The sequence below is a fragment of the Equus przewalskii genome, chromosome 1 (genome assembly GCF_037783145.1).
Source record: "Equus przewalskii isolate Varuska chromosome 1, EquPr2, whole genome shotgun sequence".
NCBI classification, from domain to species: Eukaryota; Metazoa; Chordata; class Mammalia; order Perissodactyla; family Equidae; genus Equus; species Equus przewalskii.
The window spans coordinates 75,455,199-75,480,970 of NC_091831.1; the positions used below are offsets into that span (position 1 = coordinate 75,455,199).

General features: G+C 44.6%; 1 protein-coding gene across 2 annotated transcripts in view; it reads right to left on the reverse strand.

The window, feature by feature from the left end:
- Nucleotides 1–356: 356 nt before the first annotated feature.
- EDARADD (EDAR associated via death domain) overlaps nucleotides 357–25,772 on the reverse strand; it is a 57,274-nt gene continuing 31,858 nt past the window's right edge. For both annotated transcript variants that reach the window (XM_008528897.2, XM_070568378.1), the window contains 2 exons: nucleotides 13,391–13,436; nucleotides 357–2,317 (listed from right to left, as the gene is read on the reverse strand). In XM_008528897.2, the coding sequence (XP_008527119.1) occupies nucleotides 1,935–2,317; nucleotides 13,391–13,436 (429 nt within the window). In that variant the 3' untranslated portion in view covers nucleotides 357–1,934. The remainder of the gene's footprint in view (nucleotides 2,318–13,390; nucleotides 13,437–25,772) is intronic.

Here is a 25,772-nt window from a genome sequence, read left to right on the forward strand (position 1 = left end):
AGGGACTTTCTGGCCAGGCAGCAGTTAGCAGGACATTTGTCAGGCTGGGACCCACTCCTGACATCCCAGGGGGTGTAGGGTCCAAGGAGTGATGCCCGTCTGACTGCCGGGGGTCTGGGACCACAGAACGAGAAATAATCACCCCCTTTTAGTTCCATTTCCCTAAAATGTCAGCAATGAATGCCAGAAGCTCATCTATATTTTCCCACAGTCAATTTTGGGCTAACATATGAGGACGTGTCCCACGTAGAGGACATGAGAACATGGTACATAAAACCAAATTCCTAGAAGACAAGTTCTATACGGGGCCTAGAACGTGGCTGACAATAAATATTTAACAACCACCTCATTAAACATCAAGTTGCAAAAGAATCTATTTTTAAAAATCTCTACATTTTATTACTGGCTGTTACTTTACATACATCTTGCAATAAACCTGACATTTATCTGATAAATCTGACAAGGAGAGATGAGCTGGGTGTGATTAACCCTGAATCAGAAGTGTGAATAAGTCTCTTTGGTAGATTGTGCTAGTTTAGAGCTTACATTTGATGGTGAAGCCGACTTCATGTATTAGCAACCCAATAAAAACAGCTGTAATCATTAGTGGAAAAAAATGGTGGTGGTTTAGAAAATAACTTTCTTTTGAGTTGATCCTAATCTTTCTTGTACTCCAATCAATGTTATTCATCATTTTTGTCCATTTTAATCAGGGTCTTGGACAGAATCCCCCCAAAGTGAACAAAGTGCCTTAACTTTCTAAACCTACAGCCAAAACCAAACAGCACTTTTAGGAAATTGTCAAGCAAACCAAGGCTTTGTATTCTTCTCTCTCTCTCTTTTTCCCCCCAAAACTAGAAAAATCTGATCTCTCTCTCCTATCACCATACTTTCTCTCCCTGTGAACCATCAAATAAGAACATTAGATATTCTTTGGATCCAATTTTTCACTTGGTTTTAAAAATCCCTTAAAATTTGGATTTTAATGCATATCTTCCCTCCCAGCATCACCATTAAAGACCCCCCTTCTTGGCGAACCTGTTGTGTAGTGTTATTGGGCCCTGTTTTAAGCTGGGACAGTAGGTGCTAGAGGTGGTTACGTTGTACCTATGGGCCAAGTGATTTTTATTTATTTTTTATCAGAGCTTCATCTCAGGGGTGAGACCCTCAGCCTTAGACAAAAGATGTAAAAGTAACTTTTAAATTAATTTTTTAAAAGTCATGGGTAATACAAGGGCATTTTGAGCACTCTTTGCCAAACACCTTTCCCATGGTCTTTATCCCCCTCCTAATTCCTGACTGTGCTCCCAATAGTCATCGGTTTATTTCTTTCAAAACTACTTGAGCAAATGACATTTTTGATAGCAGTTCATAAAGTATTCGAATAAAAAAGATGGCACATGTGTTCTGAAGGGTATCACCACATAATACCAATATCCTCTAATTCACCTAAGCATAACAAAAAAAAGTAACAAACAGACCAAGCAAGGTGATTTCTCTGTGTCATTTCCTTCTAAGCTGTGGGAGTGCCACTGTCGTCAAGGATCTTATGGATGATGACTGTTTGGTGCCATCAACAATCTTAGTTCCTCTTTCAATCTTCAACAGTATTTAAGGAAGAGGATAATTTTATTTTCATCATGGCACGAATCCATTCGGATTGTGGGCTTTGGCCCTGGTCCTTATATGAGCCTACCAAATGTTTTTCCCAGTTCCAGATTCAAATATTAAATTAAAACAGATGTGCAAAACTAAACAAATGAAAATCCACCACCGAAACATAACCTACCCCTCCACAAAACCACCAGCTTTGGAGAAAACCAATGTCCACTGTTCCATGTCCTTATCCTAAACTCTTAAAAAAGAACAGATTTGCAGTCCTCCTTAACCTGTGGCTGTTTCAACGTCTGAAGAGGCCGAGAAGAAGCAGAGGTCTAGAAGTTCCTGGCGTGGTCTCCATGGCCCCTCTTGGGCCACTCCTCATCCACCCACCTGCGTAGGACCCTCTCCACATCGGCCCTGTGGTAGAGTCTGCAGAGCTCCATCAGCTGGCCCACTGATCTCTGACTGTTCCGGAGCAAGAACTCCAAGGTGGGGCTCTGAGGCCTCTGCTCCAGGAAGCACAGTTCATCATAGGGCATGCCCCATTTGCTTGCAAAATTCCTCCAGTTTTTGACTGTTGGGTGACATGGATCCAGCTTTATCCTGATCACGTCTAGTAAGTCCTGATCATTGAGCAAGTCACTTATGGTGGGGGCCCGGGGCGAGCAGGAGGAACAAGTACAGTTCTCCTTGCAGGACTTGTCCTTGCTTCTATCTGCAGGAACAAACAGGACAGTCCACATGTCAGCAAGAGGCCTGAAATACGCCTTCATCTCCTCTGTGCTTTATTTTCCCTGCTGAATCGTCAATAGCATCAGTGTAAGTATAACACAGCATATGTTACGGAGGAAGATTTCAGGATCCTCGTTTCTATATACTCACACAATAACGTGTTGTTCTTTATGGCCAAGGACGGTTGCTTAGCTGGAAGCAGTAGTAAGATTTCATTAAGCCAGTTTCCCTTTCTTTCTGAGACTCTCTTGTCTTACAAATGTGCATTTGTGAGACTGCTGGCCAGAATGAGGGCTCCGAGGAGCAGAGCTCTCGCTGTGGCAGATTGCCAGTCCAGCAGGGGTCAGACTCGGCTGACCCACACCTCAGCCATCACCCCTTCCAAGTTACAAGTCAGTCCCGACAGCTTTTTAATGCCAAACAATAGCATCTTACGGTGTAAAGGACTGCACAATTCTTTAAAAGGTCTTAAAAAAAACACACTGAAAACTGGAATATCCACTCCATACACATATTTGAAAGTGAGTGATAATTAATAATGCCAGAAAACTTTTTAAATTTATGGCCACCTTATCATTCCTTTGCCTTTATCTGTGTTTTCTTCACCCCTGGGGCTGACTTTGAAGTGCAGCCAATACCCTGAGGTGTGTGCAGTGGGATGGATGAGTGGGGGGCTTGTGAGCTGAGCCTCACCAAGAAGAGCAGCCCACGCCCAGAGGAAGGACAGCATTCTTCCAACATGCTGCGAAGCGTGTTAGGAGGAGGATGAAGCCAGCAGCTAAAAGGTGTGAAGTCATCTATAACAGAACTGCGAGCAGTACTGCACAGCACAACAACCCCAGCGACTTAGATTCCACCACAGCGCTGGGTCTCCTGATCCCTCTGACTAGGGATTTCAATAGCCAAAGGCTCCGCTAGACTTCGCTGGCTTGGAAAATTCTGGAAGGTTGTTATGGTCTTTACCACACTGAGCTATGGACCGCCCAATTGGGAAAGTAAAGACTTTGGATAAAGGGAGTCACTTTGGTGAATGTAAGGTTGAGAACCAGCAATTTTGAGGCAAGTACAAACGATAACAAGAGCCTTGAAAATTATGTCCATACTCTTTGACCTACTAACATACCTTCTGGGAATCCAGCCTAAGGAGAAAATCTAAAAATGTACATACATGAAAATTTTTATTAGTCTTACGTATATTATCCATTTTTTAAAACTGAAATGTCAAAATTAGGGGACTAGTGAAATATATTACTGTACTACTTGGAATATTACTTAAATAATTTCGAAAGCTAGGTAGCAACCTAGAAAATGTTTGCGCTGTAATGTCAAGTGAAAAATGCAAGATAAAAAGAATGTATGTACTCTGATTAGAACGATGTGAAAACTCTAGGTTAACATTCCCATGGAAGGAAATGTACAAAAGTAATAACAGCCATTGTGTTAATTTGGTAGGATTATGTTTCTATTTTCCAAACTTTCTCTAGTGCTGTTATATTTCTGTGATAACTAAAGCAATGTATTACATTAACAAATACGTTGTTTAGCTTAACACAGAGAAGATGTATCAAACAGCATCCTTCCTGCTTGGCAAGTTTTACCCACGGTTGAGCCTACCCCTTCCTACCTTCTCCATGATTTGTTTCATCAAATATCTCCTTTCTTTCCCCTCCTCTCCACCACCCATCTCTACTGATTCTCTTTCCTTTATCTACAAATATGTCTAGGGCTCCTCTATCATAAAAAAACAAGAATCTCAAACTACCCTCCTCTGGTTTCATAACTTGCCGAAGTCATCTTCCTCTTCCTCTTCTTTTATTCCCTGTTACATTTCTGGAAGGAGAATTCAAAACCTGCTGCCTCCAATGACTCACCATGTTCTTAATCTTCATCTTCTTTGGCTTCAAGCAGCATCTGACCGAGCCTAGTTCCCGCCAAACCTTGTGGAGACTGGCCTCAGTTCCCTGCACCCCAACTGTTGGCCAGAGTCCAGTTCTGATTGGGCAGGAAAATCCAGAACAGAGAAGGAGATCCCCACCTGACTTTGAGGATCACCAAGACCTCCTGTTGCTGCTTATGCCCCCATCGCACTAGCTCCCCTTGGATGTGGCTGCCTCTGGAACCGGACCCAAGGCTCTTTTGCCCTTTGGACACGGTATATTGCCTTGCAGGCTGCATCCTCGATGAAGGTTCCTTCTGATAGTCAAGCCCCATATCACCAGACACATCCCACCAGGTCCCGGCCGCATCCCTTCCCCTGTCTGCCTGACATGCTGCGATCCCAGCCTGTCTCATCGCCGAGGCCTCAGGAGATATAAGGAGGTGCTCCAGTTAGGTTCTTAGCCCTAAACCTTCCCCTTCCACGTTCTCTCCTTTTGGTCATCTCCTTCACTCCCACCAACCCCTACAAGGCTCTCCCACTAGCATGGAAGGCCCTTTCTTATTGTAACTGCAGGACTCAGCACTGCCCCTGGCATATAGTAAATGCTTAGCCAATGTTTATTGAATGAGTGGGTGAATGCATGAGTGAATAAATGAATGATTAAAATTGCCGGCTCTCCTGTGTTCCAGAACTGACTCCTGGAAAGCCCCTCTTGATGTCCAGATGACATCTCTAACTCCATGGATCTAAAACAGCACTTAAATGTCTCCCTCGATGCACCAAAAGCACCTCGACTCCCCTATTTACATTTGCAATTCCCTGGCATCCTTATAGACTTCTTCACTGTATCCAACCAGTTCCCACGTCCCAGCCTCCACCAGAAGCTCTCCGTGCTACTACGCCTGTCTTGTTTCCCATGACTTCCTTAATATAACCCTGTGCTCCCGACAAGCTAGACTATTCTGTTTCCTGAATAAGACACCCTGAATCTTCTTTTTTAAAAAAGCTTAATTAAATTACAAGAAAACTAACAGAAGCTCAGTATAGAAAATTTAGAAATTATATATGATTATGGATTTTTTATAAACTATTGAACATTTAGGATTTTCCTAAATTTTCATGACTCTCAGTAACAATTCCATGCAGACCCTGGCATGTGTATTTGGCCCCATCTTTAATCACCTCACCAGTAACTGGATTATTAGGCCAAAAGGTATGAGCATTCTAAGGCTATCAATGCATGTGCCCCAAATTGCTTTCCAGAAATAAAGGCCGGACCAATTTACACTCCAACCAGAGTGTACAGTAAGGGTGCTGATCTCACTTCAACTCTGGCAGTGCTAAGGTTAGCTTTAAAAAATCTCTGTCAGGGGGCCAGCGGTTAAGTTCGTGTGCTCCACTTCAGCTCCCCAGGGTTTTGCTGGTTCGGATCCTGGGCACGGACATGGCACCGCTCATCAGGCCATGCTGAGGCAGCGTCCCACATGCCACAGCTAGAAGGACCCACAACCAAGATATACAACTATGTACTGGGGGGATTTAGGGAGAAAAAAAAAAGCAGAAAAAAAAAAGGAAGATTGGCAACAGCTGTTAGCTCAGGTGCCAATCTTTAGGAAAAAAAAAATCTCTGTCAATTTCATAGGTGGAGAAAGTATACCTTCTATTTTTCTGCCTCCCTGCTTCCTCTGGTGTTTTCTCTCCTCTTCCCGTCTCCCTCTCCCTGAGATTCCTCTGCTGGCCCTCCCTTCCTCTACTGGACGTCATCCATCCTGTAAAACCCGCCTCAGAGACGCCCCTTCCACGAACTCTTCCCGGCTACTGCCCGGAATGCCGGCTCGCTCCAACTCCCAGGATTCTGTTCACATCTCCTGACTCTGCCCTGCAGGGGGACATTCTGCATGATTTCCTTGTTCCTCATTATACCTTCAACGCTCTGAGAACAGATGCATAGCCTTCGGCAGTGTGTTCCACATCTTAGAGCTTTAAAATGTGGAATTACGTTTCTACGTAATGTAGGGAGAGTTATGCTTCAGCTACAGTAATCATCGTGTATAAAGAAGACTTTAGCTGCATGGTGAGACAGAAGCTCATTTATCTAAAGAACTTTCTAATGGTGAAGGTGGCTTCTCACAAAAACACGGGTATAAGAGGAATTTTGCAATTTTCTTTGTCCTTGTTTAAAGATAAGGTCAACTTAACAATATTCTGCCAAGTGGAAAAGAAAGCAGGTTACCAAAGAGTATGCATAATTCAGTTTTTGTAAAAACAAATAATACAGTCGCTCATATCCATGTAAAGTATATTATATACACATTCATAGGCATAGAGAAAAATCTGGAATTATGTATAAGAAAAATGTTAACAATGGATGTTTCCCAATTTTCTATAATTATTGTGTTTATTTGGATACTTTAAAAGTATTTTTTAAATGTCACAGAAAAATAAACTAAGATATAACCTCGAAGTCCAGAATTTAATGGCTGAAGTTCCTCCCTGCTGTTACTTTTATAAGATTCAGCGTTGGCAATGTTTTCTCCTTTAGCGTCAAGAAGAAGAATAAAAACATGAGTAAGCTTTCTGAGAAGCTCCTTGAAACCTTCTAGTGTCTGAGAAGGTTTCATTTCTTTGAACAATCACACTGACCACTTACCAGTTTGTTTTAAAAATAAATGATGCGCCAAAAGTCTCTGATGTTTTTCTTTGTATTTACAATGACGCAAATGACAAACCATTTACTGAAGTGGAATCTACACGAACTGCCAACACTACTGAATTTAAAGCTGGCTTTCAGAATCATAAACTATAATTAGCTCTCTGGGGGACTTAAGTGGGGAAACGTCTTTTTTCTATCAGATACATTTAGTCCTGCCACGCTTTAAACACCTATCCGTAATAGTGCACATAAAGGATGGACTGGGTGATGCCTTGGGGAAGAAACAATCGTGGGGAGAGAGAGACTTAGGACCAAAGAAGTTTTCATCAGAAATGGAGGAAAAATGGGATTAATATTTGACGCCTTGCAAATGATAAGCACAGCGTTGTTGTACAGTAGAAACTCAAAAATTGTTTGCTAAATGAATGAATGAATGAGAACTGTGCTTTGTCCTCAGAACAAGTCAGGCAGATTTGTTATTATCATTTAACGAATTTTAGAACCTGAAGAGAGAATTAATAGTAAAGGAAAGAGAATGTTGCTGGTGTCTGCTGGCAGTAAACAGATATCGGTGGAAAATAGTACAGAATTGGTCTGAAAATACAAAAAGATGGATCGATTCTAGATTTGGGGAGGAAAGGAGAGGGTTGTTGAAAATAAAGAAGTTAATTATGAATGAAAATTCACTTAGATTCTCTAATAATTAGGGTCCTCACTTGCCATATTTGGACCTGTGTATTTTCCACTGATGCAAAGCAAGAATGGAACACACTGTTAATTTATGATGACTTCTTATTTTAGAGGTGAAAACCCTGGAAGGACTTGCTCTCTGTAACTCTAGTTTGAGTGCTGATGTGAACGAAGGAAGAATTTATCAGAGGAGGAAGGGCCCGATTTCTCAGTGGGTTTTCATCATCACAATAACTCATTTATCAAGTGCCTAGTGTCTAACTAGTCCTGCCCTGAATCCTTTACATGCATAATCCTGAATCACACCAATTCTGGATCCATATTAGATGAGCCTCATGAAATCCCAGTGCTCCAACTTCTGAGAGCTTATGTTTATTGCCTGTCACTCCCAACTAGCATGTAAGCTCCTAGAAGACATGGACTTTGATGTTTGATGTCACTACTCCATTCCAGGGACACAGCAGGCATTCCATCATATTTGTTCAGTAAACCAAATCAACGAAGAGTGTGACAAAGAGAAATAGTCAAATTAGAAACCTCTGGGCAGCCCATGAAGAGCTCTGTAGACATTTTCAAATCAACTGAAACTTTTTTTAGTGCTGAGTATATACAAGGCAGAAGCAAGATTACTGGTTGCCATGGAGAAGGAGCACCCTGTGTACCATAGAGATTAACAAGAAGAGCTTTAGAGGCATGCCAACTGACTGTCAATACCAGTTAACACTGTGCAGGTGTGCGACTTGGCAGTTCTCGAGCTGCTAAGCCCGTGTCCTCACTCCCAGTCCAGGCAGAGCTATGCCTATCTCATACAGTTGTTGAGAGGATTAAATGAGATCATCCATTAACGCCTCATCCGAACACGTGGTGAGCACGCAATAAAGAATTAGTCACTGCTGGTGAGGGGTCATAACCCACAGCCTTTTTTAAAGCAGTGGTTCTCAACCTTGGCTGCACCCGGGGGGTGGGGAGAGATGAAACTCTCCCCATCCCCACCCCCCAGGAGATTTACAAAATCCTGATGTCTGGTCCCACCCACCGAGATCCTTCTTTAATTGGTCTGGGGTGCAGGTAGGACATGGGAATTTTTAAAAGCTCTCCTGGGAAGTCTAAGGTGCAGCCACAGTTGAAAACTACTGCCTTAAAGACATCTGCAGAGCAAATTCTTAGTCGGAAGGGCCTGCCAAAGTTAGATTCTGGAACTACAGCTGCTCGTCTTTGAGAGATACCATGTCCGTTCGGTGATTAGGAGTCTGTGGATAGATAACGTGTTCCCAGACGCACGAGCAGATGAATGGATCTTTCTCTCGGGGTTTTCCGACCCTCGCCCCTACTCTTCATCCTCTCTCACACACATTTTGCATTATACCTAAAGAAGAGTTCCGGAAGCAAGTAGTTCATCAACAAAGTATGTCTACGTCATTGAAGACAACTGTAAGAAACAGGCAGCCTATAAAAAATCGGTCAATTAACAGTTGTGAACGGGAACAAGATTCAGAATTCACAAAGGTCATGATTAGCTGAGCCTAGAAAATGGCTCCAGTCAGGATGTTGGCAGTGGATCACAGATTGACTTAAGGTGCCTCCCTGCAGCGGAGGTGCTGTCTTAGCTGTCTTATCTCGCACACTCCGGCTCTTCGACCCTGTTAGCACTGGGTCTTTCCCTCCAAAGCGCTCAGTGCGACTGTCAGCTCTCAGGTTGTTTATATAATAATGCTCCCAGATAACTAGGTCTTGAGTTAGTTCAAATAGTTAAATAGTAAACATTTTACGTTGGCAACTTTGCAGATGGCAAAACATTGTGGTTCTGAAATAAAGTAACTCTATCCCAGGTGTCTATAAATTATCAGATTTGGAGCCTACAAAATACCAACAAGTGTCAAAGTAGAGTCAAATACTTCTGCAGTTACGTTTATGAAGGGTGTAAATTCGTGCTTTTTTCTGTGTGTGGTTTCCAATGTGGTTGGAAAGAAATATATTTAAAATGCCAGTTCATGGCTTTGATATATCATTGGGGCGTGCACACCACATTATTCATCAGAGGTAGGTAGTCACATGCTATGAGCTGGAAAGTGATGAAGAATTATTTTTATCTACTAAGAAACTGACCCAAGGGCTTTTGATGGGCGTTTGATCTCTTAACCAAAGAGAAAAACAAGATGATTTCATTTTCTCTCTCCAAAGCACCCTTCGAGGAGACAACAAGTTGGCGGCAACACTGGGGAGTCTAACTGACAAATTGGATGGATCCAGGTAATCATGCTGGGCCTCAACCTTGTCATCAAGCAAAATTGGAGTGTAGAAGGCATGCGAGAAAAATGAAACTCTTACAAAAGAAAGGACCCAATTTAAATTCAGCACAGAATTTTACGTGAATTTGAAGTCTGAAATTATGTGACACAACATATTAACAAAGTGTCATTTTATGGACCTAATTTGAAAAAAAACGAAAATCCTATTTTACATTCATTTCTATGGGGAAATTTGATTTAGATCAGGCAAGTGCTGACTTATTCGAGGTCGTCAGAAAGTCATCCTTGAAAAACTGGCAACTGTTGTGAACAGGTGCAGAAAGTGTTATGGTCCATGTGAAATCTACTGCCACTAGAAACGAATACGAGAAGAGGTTTTTATTTTCCAACTTGGGGAGTTTTTTTTCTTACAACTGAACCTTTTTTCTTTAATGCCCAAATGTCTTCATTTTGAAAATCTGTATAAAAACACTGTACAACCTCAATGTCTCCTTTAACAGGGTGAACTGAACATCCTTTGTTGTTTTAATCCAGGGCATTGCCATGAATATCTTCTCCTTTCTTGTGCTCTGCCCTGGGGCTGTCTGCGTCGGTGTTCGAGGGTTCCACAAACACGGCACTGCTTTTTTGGTGGTAGCTGATTCTGAATCACATTCTTTTTCTTTCCTCGATTACAAACTGTCAGCTGTCATGTCTCACTCCTGTCTTATGCCTCCTTTTATCGGATTACCCTCCACCCTCCTATCTTAACCAGCTAAAACTGGATCCCAGATGACTAAGGTTTTCAAACTACAAGAATTAAATAAAAAGCCAGGCTCTGAGTTAAGGCCGGAGGGCCTGATCCAGGGAAAAGTAGCAAGCTTTTGTGAAAGGTATTTCAGCGGCTCAGAGATGGACTCGTCGGGGGGTGGGGCTGACGGACTTTTGGCTTTGTTCCAGCTTAAGACACTGAGAAAGCTGGAAGTCTGACCTTCACCCCTTGTAGGACACAGAAGCATTCAATGGGTGTACACAGAGGTGGGGCCAGGCCAGGGGTTTGAATCCCACTTAGGACCTGTGTGACCTGGCGCCAGCCGTGTGACCCAGCACTGCTTCCCTCGCATCTACCTGGGGAAGAAAATAATTGGACCTATGCACAGAGTTGTCAGGAGCACTTTACGTTTGTAAAGGGCTTAGAAACAGGCCTGGTATACATGGTAAATGCCACATTAGCATTTGTAAGTAAAACAATAAAATAAATCTTTCTTAAGTTGCTACTTTCATTCAAAGACAAACTACGCAGATCTGCTTTGGCCATTTCATCCAAGAGCAAAGCCATTATGGCCAGGTCTCTCATATACTGGTTTATGGGGAAAAAAAAAACCAAACCCAACCAGACACCTGAACAGTCCTGTGTCAAAACACCATGCTGGGTGCTACAGATGCCACTTCAACAGCGCAGGTCCTGCTCTCGGTAACAGGACCGCCATCACTGTGAAGTTTTCTCTTTGAGAGTCTTCCATTTTATTCCCACACAGGTAAAATTTTTTAGAGATAATTTGAAACTTGATGAAAGTTAATTTATTAATCATGACCTTAACACTTAAGAATCCTTGAAGGGTTTATAGATATTCCTAACCAACTTACTTTATTCATTTTCATTTGAGCTGACATTTCACACTAGTGTGTGGGCTGTTAGTTTTTAAAAAGTTTAAATGTACGTTTTTTCAATTAGAAAAGAAATATGTGCTTGTCACAGAAAATCTGAAAATTTGCATGAGCATATGGAAGAAAAAATTCACACTCTTACCACCCAGGCCAATCACAGTTAGCCTTTTAGAGATTTTGTTGGTTATTTTACCATGCATTGTATGTATTTGCCTATATCTGATCTTTGTTATATACATATTTGTATATACAGATTAAAGTTTTTGGCAGGGGAGGAGATTTTTCTGATACCCACTCATGTTTAAAAAAAATTTTTTTTTTTTTGAGGAAGATTAGCCCTGAGCTAACATCTGCTGCCAATCCTCCTCTTTTTGCTGAGGAAGACTGCTCCTGAGCTAACATCCGTGCCCGTCTTCCTCTACTTTATATGTGGGACTCCTAGCACAGCATGGTTTGCCAAGCAGTGCCATGTCTGCACCCAGGATCTGAACTGGCAAACCCCAGGCCACCAAAGCGGAATGTGTGCACTTAACCACTGCGCCACCGGGTCAGCCCCTAAAATTTTTAAATTAAAAGATTTTTTAAATTTAGAAATTTAAAAAATATAGGATAGTGGAAAGAAAATAAAATTTGTCTCTGCTTGTATGCAAAGATGCTTTCCCCTCCTCCACGTCACCCAGCTAGGTGCTTCTAACTTGAGCCTGGGTCCGCAGCAGCATTTATGGATGAGGAATAATTACTGGCCAGTGGCCCCAGCCTCTGGTAGGAATAGGGGGTGGTCCAAGGAAGGTGAGTTCCAATGAGGTATCCAGATGGGACCCTGGACACTGGCCTGTCCCATGAAACCTGGTGGGAAGGCTCCACCGGAAGTTTATCTGGCCCAATCTCTCCCTTGACTTCTCTAATCACAGCAAGGTGGTGGCTGGGCTGGAACCAGAACCCCAACTTCTGTCCCCCAGAGCTGCACTTCTGCCACATGGCCTCCTCAGAGAGCCTGGCACACAGCGGGTTCTTAATTAATAAAAACATGTTGAACGAAAAAAAAATCACCCAGATCTCACTACCCAGAGATAACTGCTGTTAACATCATGTTTCTAAGGGAAAAAAGGAGTTGATTATGCACCGCGTGTTCTGATTTTCAGCATGGTTACCCGGGCACAGTCTGGGACTGAGGACAGATTCTCCCGAGGGTCTTACGGCCCCCGACCCCCACTTAACAAAGAAAGAGAGAAGGAAACCCTGAGGACTCAGTTCATTCAATATGTGTTTTAAAAGATGTAGAAAATGTTGGTGAGGTTTTTTGCTTTTAATTAGTATTTTGGCAGCTTATTTTAATGCTCACTCCATATTTTCCCCATGGTTAATTAATAAGAAATCTAAACATTGCCAAAGTTTCTGTCTCACAATAAAAAAGGGGGGGATGGGGTGGGGAGACAAACTTTAATGCTTCTTTGGTTAAACTCACTAAAAGCAGAAAAGGCGGGGCATAGCACATGGCCAATGTCAGGAGGGTACAGAGAGGGAGCGGAGCAGCCGATGGCTGAGCTGGCCCCTCCCCTCGCTCCTGAGGGTGCCCAAGGCCCACTGCTCCTTCCGCCTGGCGGAGCTCTCCACCGATCCTGTCCCCCTGGACGCAGAGGGAGGAAGAGAAGGAGGGCCTCTGGGTTCTGACCTTAGCCCAACCCCAAACCTGTCCAATTCACAGCCCTGCTATGCCCCTCACAGGCAAAGGAGCCTTAACTCAGAGACAACGCTCTTTGAAGGCTTTTGTGAAATCTTCTAAGATTTCCTTGCAGCTCACCATGGCCTGTGGCTGGGAAGTTTCTCTAGTCTGTAATACAGATTTTGAAAGTTAATGCTAAACATATTCTCCAGTTATCTTTAATTTAGCCACGCCAGTGACCACTGCCGCCCAGATCGTTCAAGTCAATCATTTACCTGAAAGGGGGTCTCCAGTACTCTCTGGAAAGCCATTTTCTTCTTCCTAAAAACCAAAAAGCAGCTGTCATTAAAATCATACCATATGTGAACAGAGATGGTATCGATTTCCCAATATAGTTAAATTTCCACCCAAACCTGAGCAGGGGAACAGATCTTGAGAACGGCGCTTTAATGGGTAGTGAACTATGCGTCTGGCTCTAGAAGGGCAGCGACTCCCGCCCATTTGCTCCCCGTGCTGGGTCCTCAGTGCCCGACACACAAAGACAATCAACAAACGCTTGTTAAGTGAATTACTGTCCCTGTTTTTGAAAACAACGTATCAATGCACACAACAAGGTGCTATGATTTAATTTTATTTCTCATCATGGATTATTTTCCTTATTTTATTCCCTGTCTACTTTTTGTTGGGCTTGTTGTTTGTCTGTCTAGGTTATAATTCTTTCCTTTATCGATTACACTTTTTAAGTATATACAACAAAGCAGCAAAGAGAAACTGTTAAAAAGCATGTCCAAATCTCTTGAGAGGTAATCGTGCTTCTGCCCAGCTGATTCGGGTTCTATTTTGAGAGCCAAGGCCGTGCCACAGAATATGCTAGATGGAGGGGTTTACTCTGATCTTCTTGGAGGGACGGTGTGTGTGTGTGTGTGTGTGTGTGTGTATACGTGCGTGCGTGCGTGTGTATTTTCAATGAAGCCAGCAGAGGAGACCAGCCCCAGGATATGTTTCTTCACGTTAACTCCATCTTTATACCACTAAAATCCCTCTCAGTAGCTAAGATCGTCCCCTGCAGCCACAGGACTGCAGAGGAAGCACTAGAGTTCAGGGTCAAAGCCCTGGGTTTGGTCCAGCTGCACTCATGACCGCGGGCACAACACTGACCAGCGCTGCTCTCTGATGCCTCGTTTGCGTACGAGATGCTGAGGGATGAGCTTACCTGGAAGATGCTCAACATCCTCTGGTCTCTGAGAGATTCACCCTTAACGACATGCTAAGTTGACCCTCAAGATGCCAAACATTTTATACACTCTCTTTCTCTTAATGTTCTAAGAGGTCTTTCTCCTCGCTCCTGGCTCATAAATCCCCATGGCTCAGCAGGGTACACACATTTGTCTAATTACAAGCCTCGCTTTTTTTTCCCACACCAGAAGCATTCCTATGTCTTATCAGCTAGATTTTCCCCCTAACCAGTCTAAATATTTCTTGCTTCTGTCTGAGTCTCGTTCCTCACCGCTGTCCTTACTGGGACAAAAGCAACCCGCTCACCATATGTATATAGAGTTTGTAAGAGTTACGGGAAGTCTCTGAAAGAACAAAAATGTTTCTGCGCAAACTTTTTACTTTTACAAGGCTAACCCCAGAGGCTCTGCAATGCCGGGGCCACTAGGCACCAGTCGCCAGGTCAGGTAGGGACCTGCCTTTTCGCATCTGCCTGACTCCAGCAGGACCGGGCAGGTCTGCTCTTTTATCAACATGGTCACAGTTCTGCTCACTGAACTGGCAACCTGCTGGAGGAAACAGAACCAGGACCTTCAGGTAGGGTTAAGAGACACGACTGTTAAAACTTGACAGACTTCGCAGCACAATCGGGGTCCCTGCTAACGCATGAACTTTCATCTAAGGAAGGACTACACTACACGGCATATTGGACTTGACTTCTCAGAAGCTGGAGAAAATTTTACCAAAGTCAATGTCTGGCCAGAATCACACCCATGATGTAGACAAGGGACACGACTCAGAATTACCTGTGAAGGGTGAGGAAGACAGAATTCAGCTTAATATCTGCGATCTGTGTTCTTGCTCTGATTATTATGTTATGCTACTTCTTTTAGGTTAGTTTTCTGAGTGAAATTAGTAAAGACGCATTTTTGTGTTTTTTAGGGTCTTACTGAAACCACGTTCGTGCCTTTATTCAACACCTCTGTATTGAGCAGCTACTACGTCAAGCTCCTGTGTTGGAACCTACACACAAAGATAAAAGGACCTCAGCCCTGACCTCAAGGCCTGCCCTCAGATGTGCTGGGGAAATAGAGACGCACACGGATAACTAAAACACAAGGCAGAAGACGGCGAGTCCAATAGGGAGGCAGAGACAATAAAGTCAGAGGGGAGAGGTTCCTCCCAAGAGAAAAAACAGTGGCGGTTTCTTTCAATCAGAGACGTCTGAGATGAGCCTTGCTGACGATTTGGAGAGCGAGGACTTGGGAGGAAAGGGCATTTAGCCAGAGGTCCATGGGAGCCGGCAAGGAAATGGAAAATCATGGGGCACCTCTCGGGCATTTTGTCTTAAGCAAAGGCAATGAAAGGGGAAATAGAGGGAAATGAGACAGGAAAAATGAACTAAGGCAGACTGAGGCCTGAAAGCTTGTCTAAGGAGCTGGACTTCCTATCACAGATAATGGAGAGTCATTAAAGGACTCACCAGAAGCAGGGCATCTCCAGAGCTGTCTAGGAGCAGAGTGGGAAACACCCGCCCGGCTGAGGAGTGTAGCGTATACCTGGTAGTCACGGAGGGTATGGAGGCAGGGGGACTAGGGGGTGGGAGAGCATGACTGACTTGTGGGAAATGATCAAGGGGACCCCAAACCCGAGGAAGGGATAAAGCTGGAACCACTGCAAAGATATAGCCATTAAGGGGATAGATGAAAGAGGCAGAAATGAAGAACGAACTGTGAAGAAGTGATGGATAAGATGATGAGCTGTCTGTGGGAGGTGAACACATGATACTGGTCCTTGTGGGAGGCCAGGGCTAGAGACAGAAATACAGATGCTGAAGCGATTATGGAAGAAGAGTGGGGCTGTGGAGAGCAACACGTGAGGTCACAACCTTGAGGAGTACCCAAACACCTCCCTTTTGGTGGCAAGGGAGAAAATGAGAAAAGGAAGCAGAGAAGGGAGGTGGGAGAGGAGGGGAGAAAAGCAGGAGGCAACAGCATCAAAAGCCGCAGAAAGGTCAGGGGCTCTGAGGGCCACGTGGCGACAAGATTCGGTGAGGAGAGGAGTGGTGATTTCTGAAAGGAGTTCTAGCAGAGTGGTGGAAGCCAAAGCCAGCTTCTAGCAGGTGGGCAGGGAGACATGGAGGTGGCGGGAGCACACATGTGCAGCTGTGTCTGCCCGGAATGCTCCCCTCGCCCAGCCCTTCTATCTGCTTAACTTTTTCTTATCTTTGAGGCCTCGGCTGAGACACCACTTCCTCTAGGCAGCCTTCTCCAAACTCCCTGTCTGGGTTAAGTGCCCTGGGTGCTCCCATGGCAGCCTGTACGTGTGACCCCACAGGGTGCTTGTGACACTGAGTGTAGAGGTTTGAAGAATCTTTCTTCTGCACGAGACTCCAAACTACGAGGCAAAGGGTCTCGTCCACGCTGTACCATGGTGACTAGCACATCTGAGACACATAAGACCTAATATCTGCAGAAGGGAGGCCGAGCGAGGGAGAGAAGGAAGAAAACCTAAATACAGCACGGAGCGAGTGTTTTCCAAACGAGGGGAAGGACTGCCTTCTTCAAGATGCTCTCCTTCCTTACCCCTCCCTCTTTCCCTCGGACCCTGCTCTTTGGCTTCATCTCCTTGGCCACCAGTTGCGTGGCCTCCACTCCCACTCCACCCTTCTGGTCTCACCTGGGTTCCTGTCCACTCAGTCATTGTCAGGCCTCCTAGTGATATGTTTAAAAATACCCTAGATTTGTCCGTCAACTGCGGGCCCCTTGTCAGTACTTAACTCTGCGTGAACTCCACTCTACCAGTCTTGCTCTAAACTGCCGAGTGTTGCTGGGGAAAAAGAAGTGACAGAGCTCACGCATTCAAGAGATCTGATCTCAGCTGGGCCCAGAAGCAACATGGTCATTCTTGGTTTCCCTTCTAATTGTCCTCCTTAAGGCCCTATTGGGTCCTGTTCCAAACCTTCTCCAGTCTGCTGGAGGCCCCATACCCATTCGTGCCCTTTATCCCCTGAGACGTAGGCAGGGCCGATGGATTTGCCCACCTTCTTCCCCTTCAATCCTATCTCCAAGGAGATGGTGTCTTTCCATCTTCAAGGCCAGTCCTTTTTCCTTGAATTATGGTTCTGTGCAGATGTTTTTAATGGAACTTACTGCAAAGGGTGGGGCATGTCTTATCCATCTTTATATCACTTAGCACTGAGCTCAGACGCTCTGTTCAAAAAATGTTAGCTGAATTTAAATGAACTCAGAATCACTGCAAGGTGGCCTCTTGCTACAACACGAGACTTGCCTCCAGGACCAGATCAGCCCTGAGGAGCAGTCTGACATGGGCAAGGGAGCGGAGGTCCAGATGACCGACAAGACATCAGATGCAGAGGATGAGGCAAGTTCTGTGATGGTTCTGGAAGCAGCTGGTGCAGGAATTTCCAAGAGGAAGATGTGGGGCTCCACTCGGATATCAGAGAGCTGAGATACACCAGCAGGGAATGCAGGCCGATGACACCCAGTGACAGGTAGGGCCAGTACCCATCCTCAGGAGGGAAGCTGCTTGTGGGAACCCACTATACGTGCAGTTCTAGGACTGGAGTCCAGGGGCCTGGGGGAGCTGTGACTTGGGCCTGGAGGCTCAGTCCTGTGACATCTCTACGACACTGGGTCTGGGTCTGAGGGAATGAATGGTGTTCAGCCTCACAAGCTGCAGCTTGAGCACTCGCTGCTCCCATTCAAACTGATCCAGGAACACAGAGGACAGCGTCGGGGGTCAGAGCCTCAGTGGGCTTAGCTATGAGCAACCCAGGAGAGCAGGAGAAATGAGACAGGGGCTTAAAATGATCCCCCTCCAGCCCCTCCCTTGAATGCTTGTCCCTCTCCCTCCAGGGGACCCTATCCCTGGGGCTTGAAGCACATACTACCATCCCCAATTCTAAGCCAGCTCCCAAAAGCAACCCCCCCACCAGCCCCCTCCTTTCTTCCCTCCTTCCTTCCAGATTTCCCAATGACTGACTTCTGCTGAGTGCACATTATGTGCCAGGCAAATGACGCTTTATTGGGTTAGCTCATTTACTCCTCCAAATGCCAAGGAGCTAAGAACTGTCATCCTAGAAATGATGAAACACTGCAGATATATGGTCAAAGGCCTTGTTTTCATTCTGAATGAAGCTCATGTATAAAGTGTGGGTTTTGCGGAAGAGAATAGTTTCTGGATATGGTTGGGTCTGTATACCCAAGGAGAAAGGTGTAGATAAGAAAAAAGATGGAAATGACCCAAATGTCTATTGACAGATGAATAAATTAATAAAATGTGGAGTACTATTCAGCCTTAAAAAGGAGGGAAATTCTGGGGCCAGCCCAGTGGCGCAGTGGTTAAGTTCACATGCTCTGCTTCAGTGACCTGGGGTTCACTGGTTCGGATCCCAGGTGTGGTCCTATGCACTGCTTATTTAGCCATGCTGTGGCAGGCATACCACATATAAAATAGAGGAAGATGGGCATGGACGTAGCTCAGGGCCAGTCTTCCTCAGCAAAAAGAGGAGGGTTGTTAGCAGGTGTTAGCTCAGGGTTAATCTTCCTCAAAAAAAAAAAAAAAAAAAGGAAGGAAATTCTGACACATGCTACAACATGGATGAACCTTGAGGACATTATGCTTAGTGAAATAAGTCAGACACAATAAGACAAATATTGTATGATTCCATTTATATGAGGTACCTAAAGGAGTGAAAAAGAGATAGAAAGTAAAATATTGATTATCATGGTGTGGGGTGAGGGGAGAAAGCAGAGTTAGTGTTCAATGGGTATGGAATTTCAGTTTGGGGTGAGGAAAAAGTCCTGGAGATGGATGGTGCTGATGGTGCTGATGGTGCTGATGTGATGATGGTACATTCACAACAATGTGAATGTACTTAATGCCACAGAACTGTATGCTTAAAAATGGTCAAGATGGTGAATATTATTATTACGTGTATTTTACCATAATATAAATTTTTTTTTTAGTCTCCTTAGTTAACGTGAAGGTACTGCCAAGTTCAACACCAATGTTGAACACCATATATTGAAGTAGGCTAAAGAAAACTCCCGTTTTGTAAAACCTCACTGTGAATATGAGGGAATTACCTGATAGTTGGTCAAATGTGTTAACTGCTGCCAAGAATTCTTTGAGCAGAAAGAAAGTTGGCTAGGTTACACTAATTTTGCTCTTTGGTTAGTTTATAAACAGGTAGTCAGGTCCTATTTCTGCTTCGGGAGCTGACAGCACTGGGTGCTGAAGAACAGCCGTCTCTGGAGAGTTGCACCTGGTGATTTCACAGCAGGCCCCAAGTACCAGAGACCCTGGGGCCAGGAAAACACCCCGGGAAAGCTCTCAGCTCAGAGGTGAACATGTCTCTTTGCGTGCAGTCCATGTGGGGACGGACTGAAGGGCCCAAGACACTGACAGATTGATGGGGAAGGTTCTGACTGGCACCAAGAGGGTAGTTTTCCGTGAATCATACTCTTCTGGACTGTCTAGTTCCATCTAAGGGGAAGACAACTGAGTAGGAAAGCACACGACAGGTTGGTTAACCTGATTATAGCCTAAGTCTGGTTGGAAACCGCCATGAAGACCCAAACCATGTCATCCCTGCTTATCTGGTGGCAGCAACCTAACTCACAGGCAAAGAGCCTGAGAAGAAACGCCTCCCATGTGGATGACTTACACACTTGTGGTACCAGCTTGTCAAACTACTTCACTGGCTTCTTTGGGAGAACAACCAATGCTAAAGTTTGATCGCTCGGTTTTAAGAAAATATTTTAGTAAGTACTTTGAAAATATGATTTTAAACGCCTAAGCGTGCAACAGAAACAGGGCTTAAATAGCATGGATTTAGCTATTCTAGCATAGACATTTGAAACTCTCTCCCATCACACGGTCAGTGAAACTCAAGTTGCTTTCAGAGGTATGGATTCCCAAAACAGACCAGGTATACACATCACTCTTCCGAATGCATTTAACAATTATGCACTTCTACACTTTTAGACTAGACTATGAGTCTCCTGTTGGGTTTTTCTAAAGCAATTTATACTCAGTTCTTTCTCTGCAAATTAATCACTATTATTGTAATAACTGTTTCTACTTACTTTTACTTTTTATTGAAGTATAATATACATATGGAAAACTGGACATATCTATTTGTTTGAAAGTATATTCCAGAAATTGGCTTTTAGAAATTCATTTAATTTAGGATACATTGTATGAAGCACCTATGCAGTGGAAGGGACCATTGTAGGCCTGGAATACAGAGACATACCCCTGTCGCCTCCAGGTTACAATCCAGTATGGAACAAAGACATGCATAATACTGATATCACAGGAATAACGTGTTACAAAGGCACAGACAGAAGGCCAAGGGAGCACAAACGTGGGCAAGAATTCAAGTGAGACCTCAGGGAACAGGGAAAGTTTCACTGAGGATCAAAGAACTAAATATGGAAGGATGGAAATTTGAAATAAATGCTACGGTGCTTTGCTGGGATGAGAGCAAACATGCGGGTTTGTGTACATTCGGTTCTTTCTTCTCCCACCGAGTTTTCTATCCAAGTACAAGACAGACCTGCTACTTCTGGAGTAGAAGTGGGGGTCAAGGACTGTGGTAGCTGCTCTGCGAGTCTGAGGCCGGGCAGGCTCAGGTGTAATTTCATACCTTTGCTATGGTTTCAAAGATGAAAGAGGGATTTTCCCTTTGTGTGTGAAGTATAGCCGGTTACTGCTCAGAATATCATAAAGCATTGCACAGGAGATTATGGTTTGCACGTGCGAATGCAAGCAGACCACGAGGCTCTGGATGTTACAGAGAGGCAAGGAGTTTTTGCCTGTATTCATCACATTCACAAGCCCTAGGCCGTGGGATACAAGCGGCACGAGAGCACAGGCTAACCGAAGGCTGCGAGATGAGGACGAGCATTCATCAACTCCTCATTTCATCTATAACTTTCCTGTGATGCGTAATGATATGTTGGCTGAAGAAAGATGACTTGGTTTCAAGTGCCAATATATGAAAAGTTTATTGAGCCTAAACACCACCTAAATGTTTGGGTCTTGTTCCATTAGCTGTTTTTTTAATTTGAAAAAAATACCAAAAACGTACAAAAATAAAAGTATTCAAAATCATACTTTTTTTAAAAAAGCAACAAGAGATGTAAAAATCTTTTTCTCTCAATCTCTCATCCCATCTCTCTATCCCACCTCCCGCCTCAGAGGTTACCGGTAATAATCTGGAGCACGTCCTTCCAGATTCATAGTTACAGCCGCATTTACAACCTATATAGAGACATTTTTAATTCCAAACCATATTAGTCTACAACTTGCTTTATTTGTTTAATAATATATTACAGATATCTTTTAAGGTCAGTGATCTTGTCTCTTTTTAATGGTTTAATTGTATTACACTTTGTCAAAGTACCGAAATTTATTCAACCAGCTCCTACTGATGGGCACGTAGGTTATCTGCAACATTTTTCTATTTCAAACACACTCTGCTATGATTTCTGTAGCATCAAGTCCTTAAAGTGGGATTGCTGGATCAATGAATACTAGACGCTGCCAAATCATCTTCTGAAGGCCGTATCAACTCACATTCTGAGCTGTGGGTGAGGGCGGCGGCACCCTGACACCCACACCTACTGGAAGTTTCAGTGAAATTCTAACCCACTTGTGAAGTTCAAAGGCACTGCAGTTAATGGAGCACCGAACAATAATGAGAATAGAAGCCCTTAAGTCAAACAATTAGAGCCGACACAATAAAGGACTGTACAATTTAAGGATTAATAAACAATCTTCCCTTATGCAGTTCTTAGGGAAATAAGCCCTGAGTTCTGGAAAGCAGGCATTTTTGCCCTTTGGCTTGTACATGTCTTACGACAGTTTTTTGACTTATCCTGAAGTGGAAATAAGTCACAGACATAGACGTTAATAGACGACATCAAATTCGAGTCATCAAATAATTTTTCTTTTAAAATTTCATTTCTGGGAAGTTCATCACAGAAAAAAAGTATTCAAGTCCCTGAAATGATGGCTGCGGTTTGGTGGCATGAATTTATAGTGGGAACAGCGGTTTGTATTTCATCATTTTCTCCAGCAATCAAAGACAGAGAATGCAGGTGGCCCTGGTTTACCTAAGCCGAGGGCTTGGCAAGGCAGATTCCACCAAAAATCAGCAAGAGCATCACCGAAATGCCCAACGAGTGGAGGCTGTTGAAAACTCAGCTTACATGCAGAGGACGTGAGGAAGCGGAAGGAAGAAGACGCAAGGTTGGATCTGAGAGGGGAACTTCAGAGTCTGAGGCGGAGGGTTGGCGCCCAGTGATAATGTGCTATGAGATGCGACTGGTGCCCTGGATGGCCTGAGCACAGGAGGAGGAAGGTCACTGGAAGATCGCCATCCAGGACACATAAATTTAGTCTAGAAAAAGTAGGTTGACACAACTTGAGGAAGTTAGGTACCAAATGGCAGATAGAATCAGATCATTATCTGTTTTACGCAAAACTGTCTAGAAAACAGAGAGAAAAGATCTATGGCTTTTAAAGACACTAATCAAGTTCACCTGGTATGACTCACTTATTTTTAACTTTCTAATGGTTAGGGTATCTACCCATCTATTCTAATGTGGCACCTCCATCACCCCACTAGAGGTGAGATGGTCAACGCTACAGACTGACGGGAGGGTGGGGTAAATGAGGAAGAGCAGAGGGAGCAGGGGGAGGGAGGAGCACAAGGCCAAGAGAGATCAGCGATACTTAAATTCACAGCATAGAACAGGTGACTTCCACTCTACTGAAACCAACCCTTTGAAACCCCTTCTCCCTCCTCTAAATGCCCAGACAGCTCTGCATCCAGAACCCTTTCATAGCCTGCTTCAAGGCAGTGCAGTCTGTTAGGACTGGCAGATAGTGACTGCAGGGCTGACCTGAGTCCCTCTCACCAGAGTTAAAATGACCAAGTATAGGCTCTAGTTTTCTAGTTTTACCTAGTAGCACTGGTTCCCCATTCTTTAAACTTCATATCAGGGATGAAGCGAGGAACTACCAAGTATTTCCTAAAAGCAGAACTATCTGATTTTCCCTTCGAGAAAAAACTAAAGGACTCGCCAATCTATTAAACAGATCTTGTTGGAGCTTGAAAGGATTGTTGCATATCAAGCAGAGCAGGCAGGGGCCTGCTGGGCTGACTCACACAAGATATCATCTACAGCGAGTGCTGGTGGGGTCCATTCCCTGTTATTATAAGGCGTGTAATTGCTTCGGGTCTGCAGATAGTCTGGTGGGCCGGTTGCTCTGCCAAGGCAAGGAGGCTGTTGGATGGGATCCTGCCGACTACCTCGCAGTCCAATTTAAAGAAAAGAGCAACCCTTCCATTTACCAGCTTTATTCGAGTAGCTTTTACCCACAGTAGTGTGCCGGACTGATACCATTTAGAACTGTGGACAAGCCTGAAATCTCCCTAGCTTAGACAGGGCAAGAGGCCCAGCAGCACCGGGTAACCCAACTGCTACTGACTCAGAATGCTGGGCTTTGGGGGCAGAGGAGGGGGGAGTGATGCTAGACAAGGCCCAGGTCCCAGCTCAGCCACTCACGGACTGTCTCAGGTCCCCTCTGAAACAAGCGGCTGACCAACATGATTTCTACGGTCCCTTTCAGCTTTAAAGATGCCAAGTTGTCAACTTGGGCATCTGGGCCCAGATCCACTTTCTAAATTGTCAGGATTAGCAATGCCAAGCCACCCCTCTGATTTAGTACCGAGTGGCACCGAGACAAGGCACAACAGACAGGATCAGCATATGTCAGGATGGCAGGGCGTGCGGGGGAGCTGGGAGGCAGGTGAAAGGAAGGCACAGACGGTGTGTGAGGGGTCAAGGCCACAGGGGACAGTCCCCCCTAAGATACAAAATATGTGTCCTTGGAAATAAAAGACTTCTGTTTCTTTGGTGAATAAGAAAGACACAAAATGAGTCACAATTTCTTGGGCTGCTACTTTAGCACCAGTCATTGACTAGGAGAGCTGTCTGGCTTACAAGGGACCGAGAACTTTAGCCCTGGCCACCATATTGTACTTTGTGTAAACTATCAACAGACCAGCATGCTTGGAGTTCCATGGCCTAAAAACTGGGTGTGTGCCCTCTGCCCACCATTTACTCAGGGAAACAAATGTGGAACTTTATTTTTGAAAGATATTTAACTTCAAAGAACTCAATGAACTGTTGATGGGCTTTCAACAAATAAAACTGCATCTTTCTTTTAATCTGGTGGCATTGGTAACTAGGAATTGACTTGGAGCTCATGCTGCTTGCTGAGTGGAAGAACACACGGGCAGCCTGGCCTGTTCGGTCTAGTCTGTAAACAGGGATGTACACGGAGTCTAAGGAAACATACAGCCTCACATCGCAGGGGGAGGCGGGGAGGGATACTTGGACGTTCACCACGGCAGTATCTAGAAGAGCAAAATACTTGAGACAATCTCCAAGTCCCATAATAGGGGCACTCTTAAGTAACTCTATGGCACAGAATATAACAGGATATGAGATGGGATGTTTTCCTAGTGTCTTAAGAGTTTTGATTGGGGTCCCAAGCTGAGCACAATGGTATGCATACATTCCACAGAGAGGTGCCAGGTAAACCCCGAAGGACCAGCTAAGAGGGGCCTAGAATAGTGGTATGAGCCCCACCTTCAGCTTAGACAAGGGGAAGAGATTTCTTTGCAGGAATTAGTGGAATAAGTACGAGCTGTGGCTGCTTCCCTTCCTCTGCCCGTAAGGAGGAAGGCATGGCTCTCCATCCTACCCAAGCCAAGTAAGGGGGGTTTCAAGATCACTACTTGTTGGGGGTGCTTGCCAGAGGGGGAGACCAGCCTCTCACTCCTCAGCTGGATGCTTATTGATCTGTAGATACCCATAGTTCCAACCCTTCTGCCATTGGGAGACCCTAACCTGTGTGTATGAGGAACCAGACGCTAGCTGGAGCTGGCCTTCAACGTGGGACAGTGGGGCAAGTTTTCCATGGCCAAGTGGACCAGAGCCATCTTGAAAGGAGCCTGCCCAAGGTAAGAGGAGCGTGATGCACCACCATGAGAGAAGGAGCTGGGTTAGCTGTTGGCGGCAGATGCAAACACTCAGCCGGGAGCCCGGCTTCACCATATCAGGCAACTGCACAGTGCTGAATTCTCACTCGCTGGGGAAGGGGAGGAGAACTGGGTCCGCCTGCCCTTCTTCTGGGCCTCCACATTTCAGACCCGGCCTGAGTCAGAGCGAAGAGAGAAGCTTTGAACTGGATGAGAGATTTAAGTTCTGTATGGAGCTCATTTCACTTAAACATAACACTAACCAGGTATTTATTGAGCATCTATTGTGTGCCAGGAGACTGGTATTATTACACCCATTTTACAGAGGTGGAAACTGACTGGGAGAGGTTACGTAA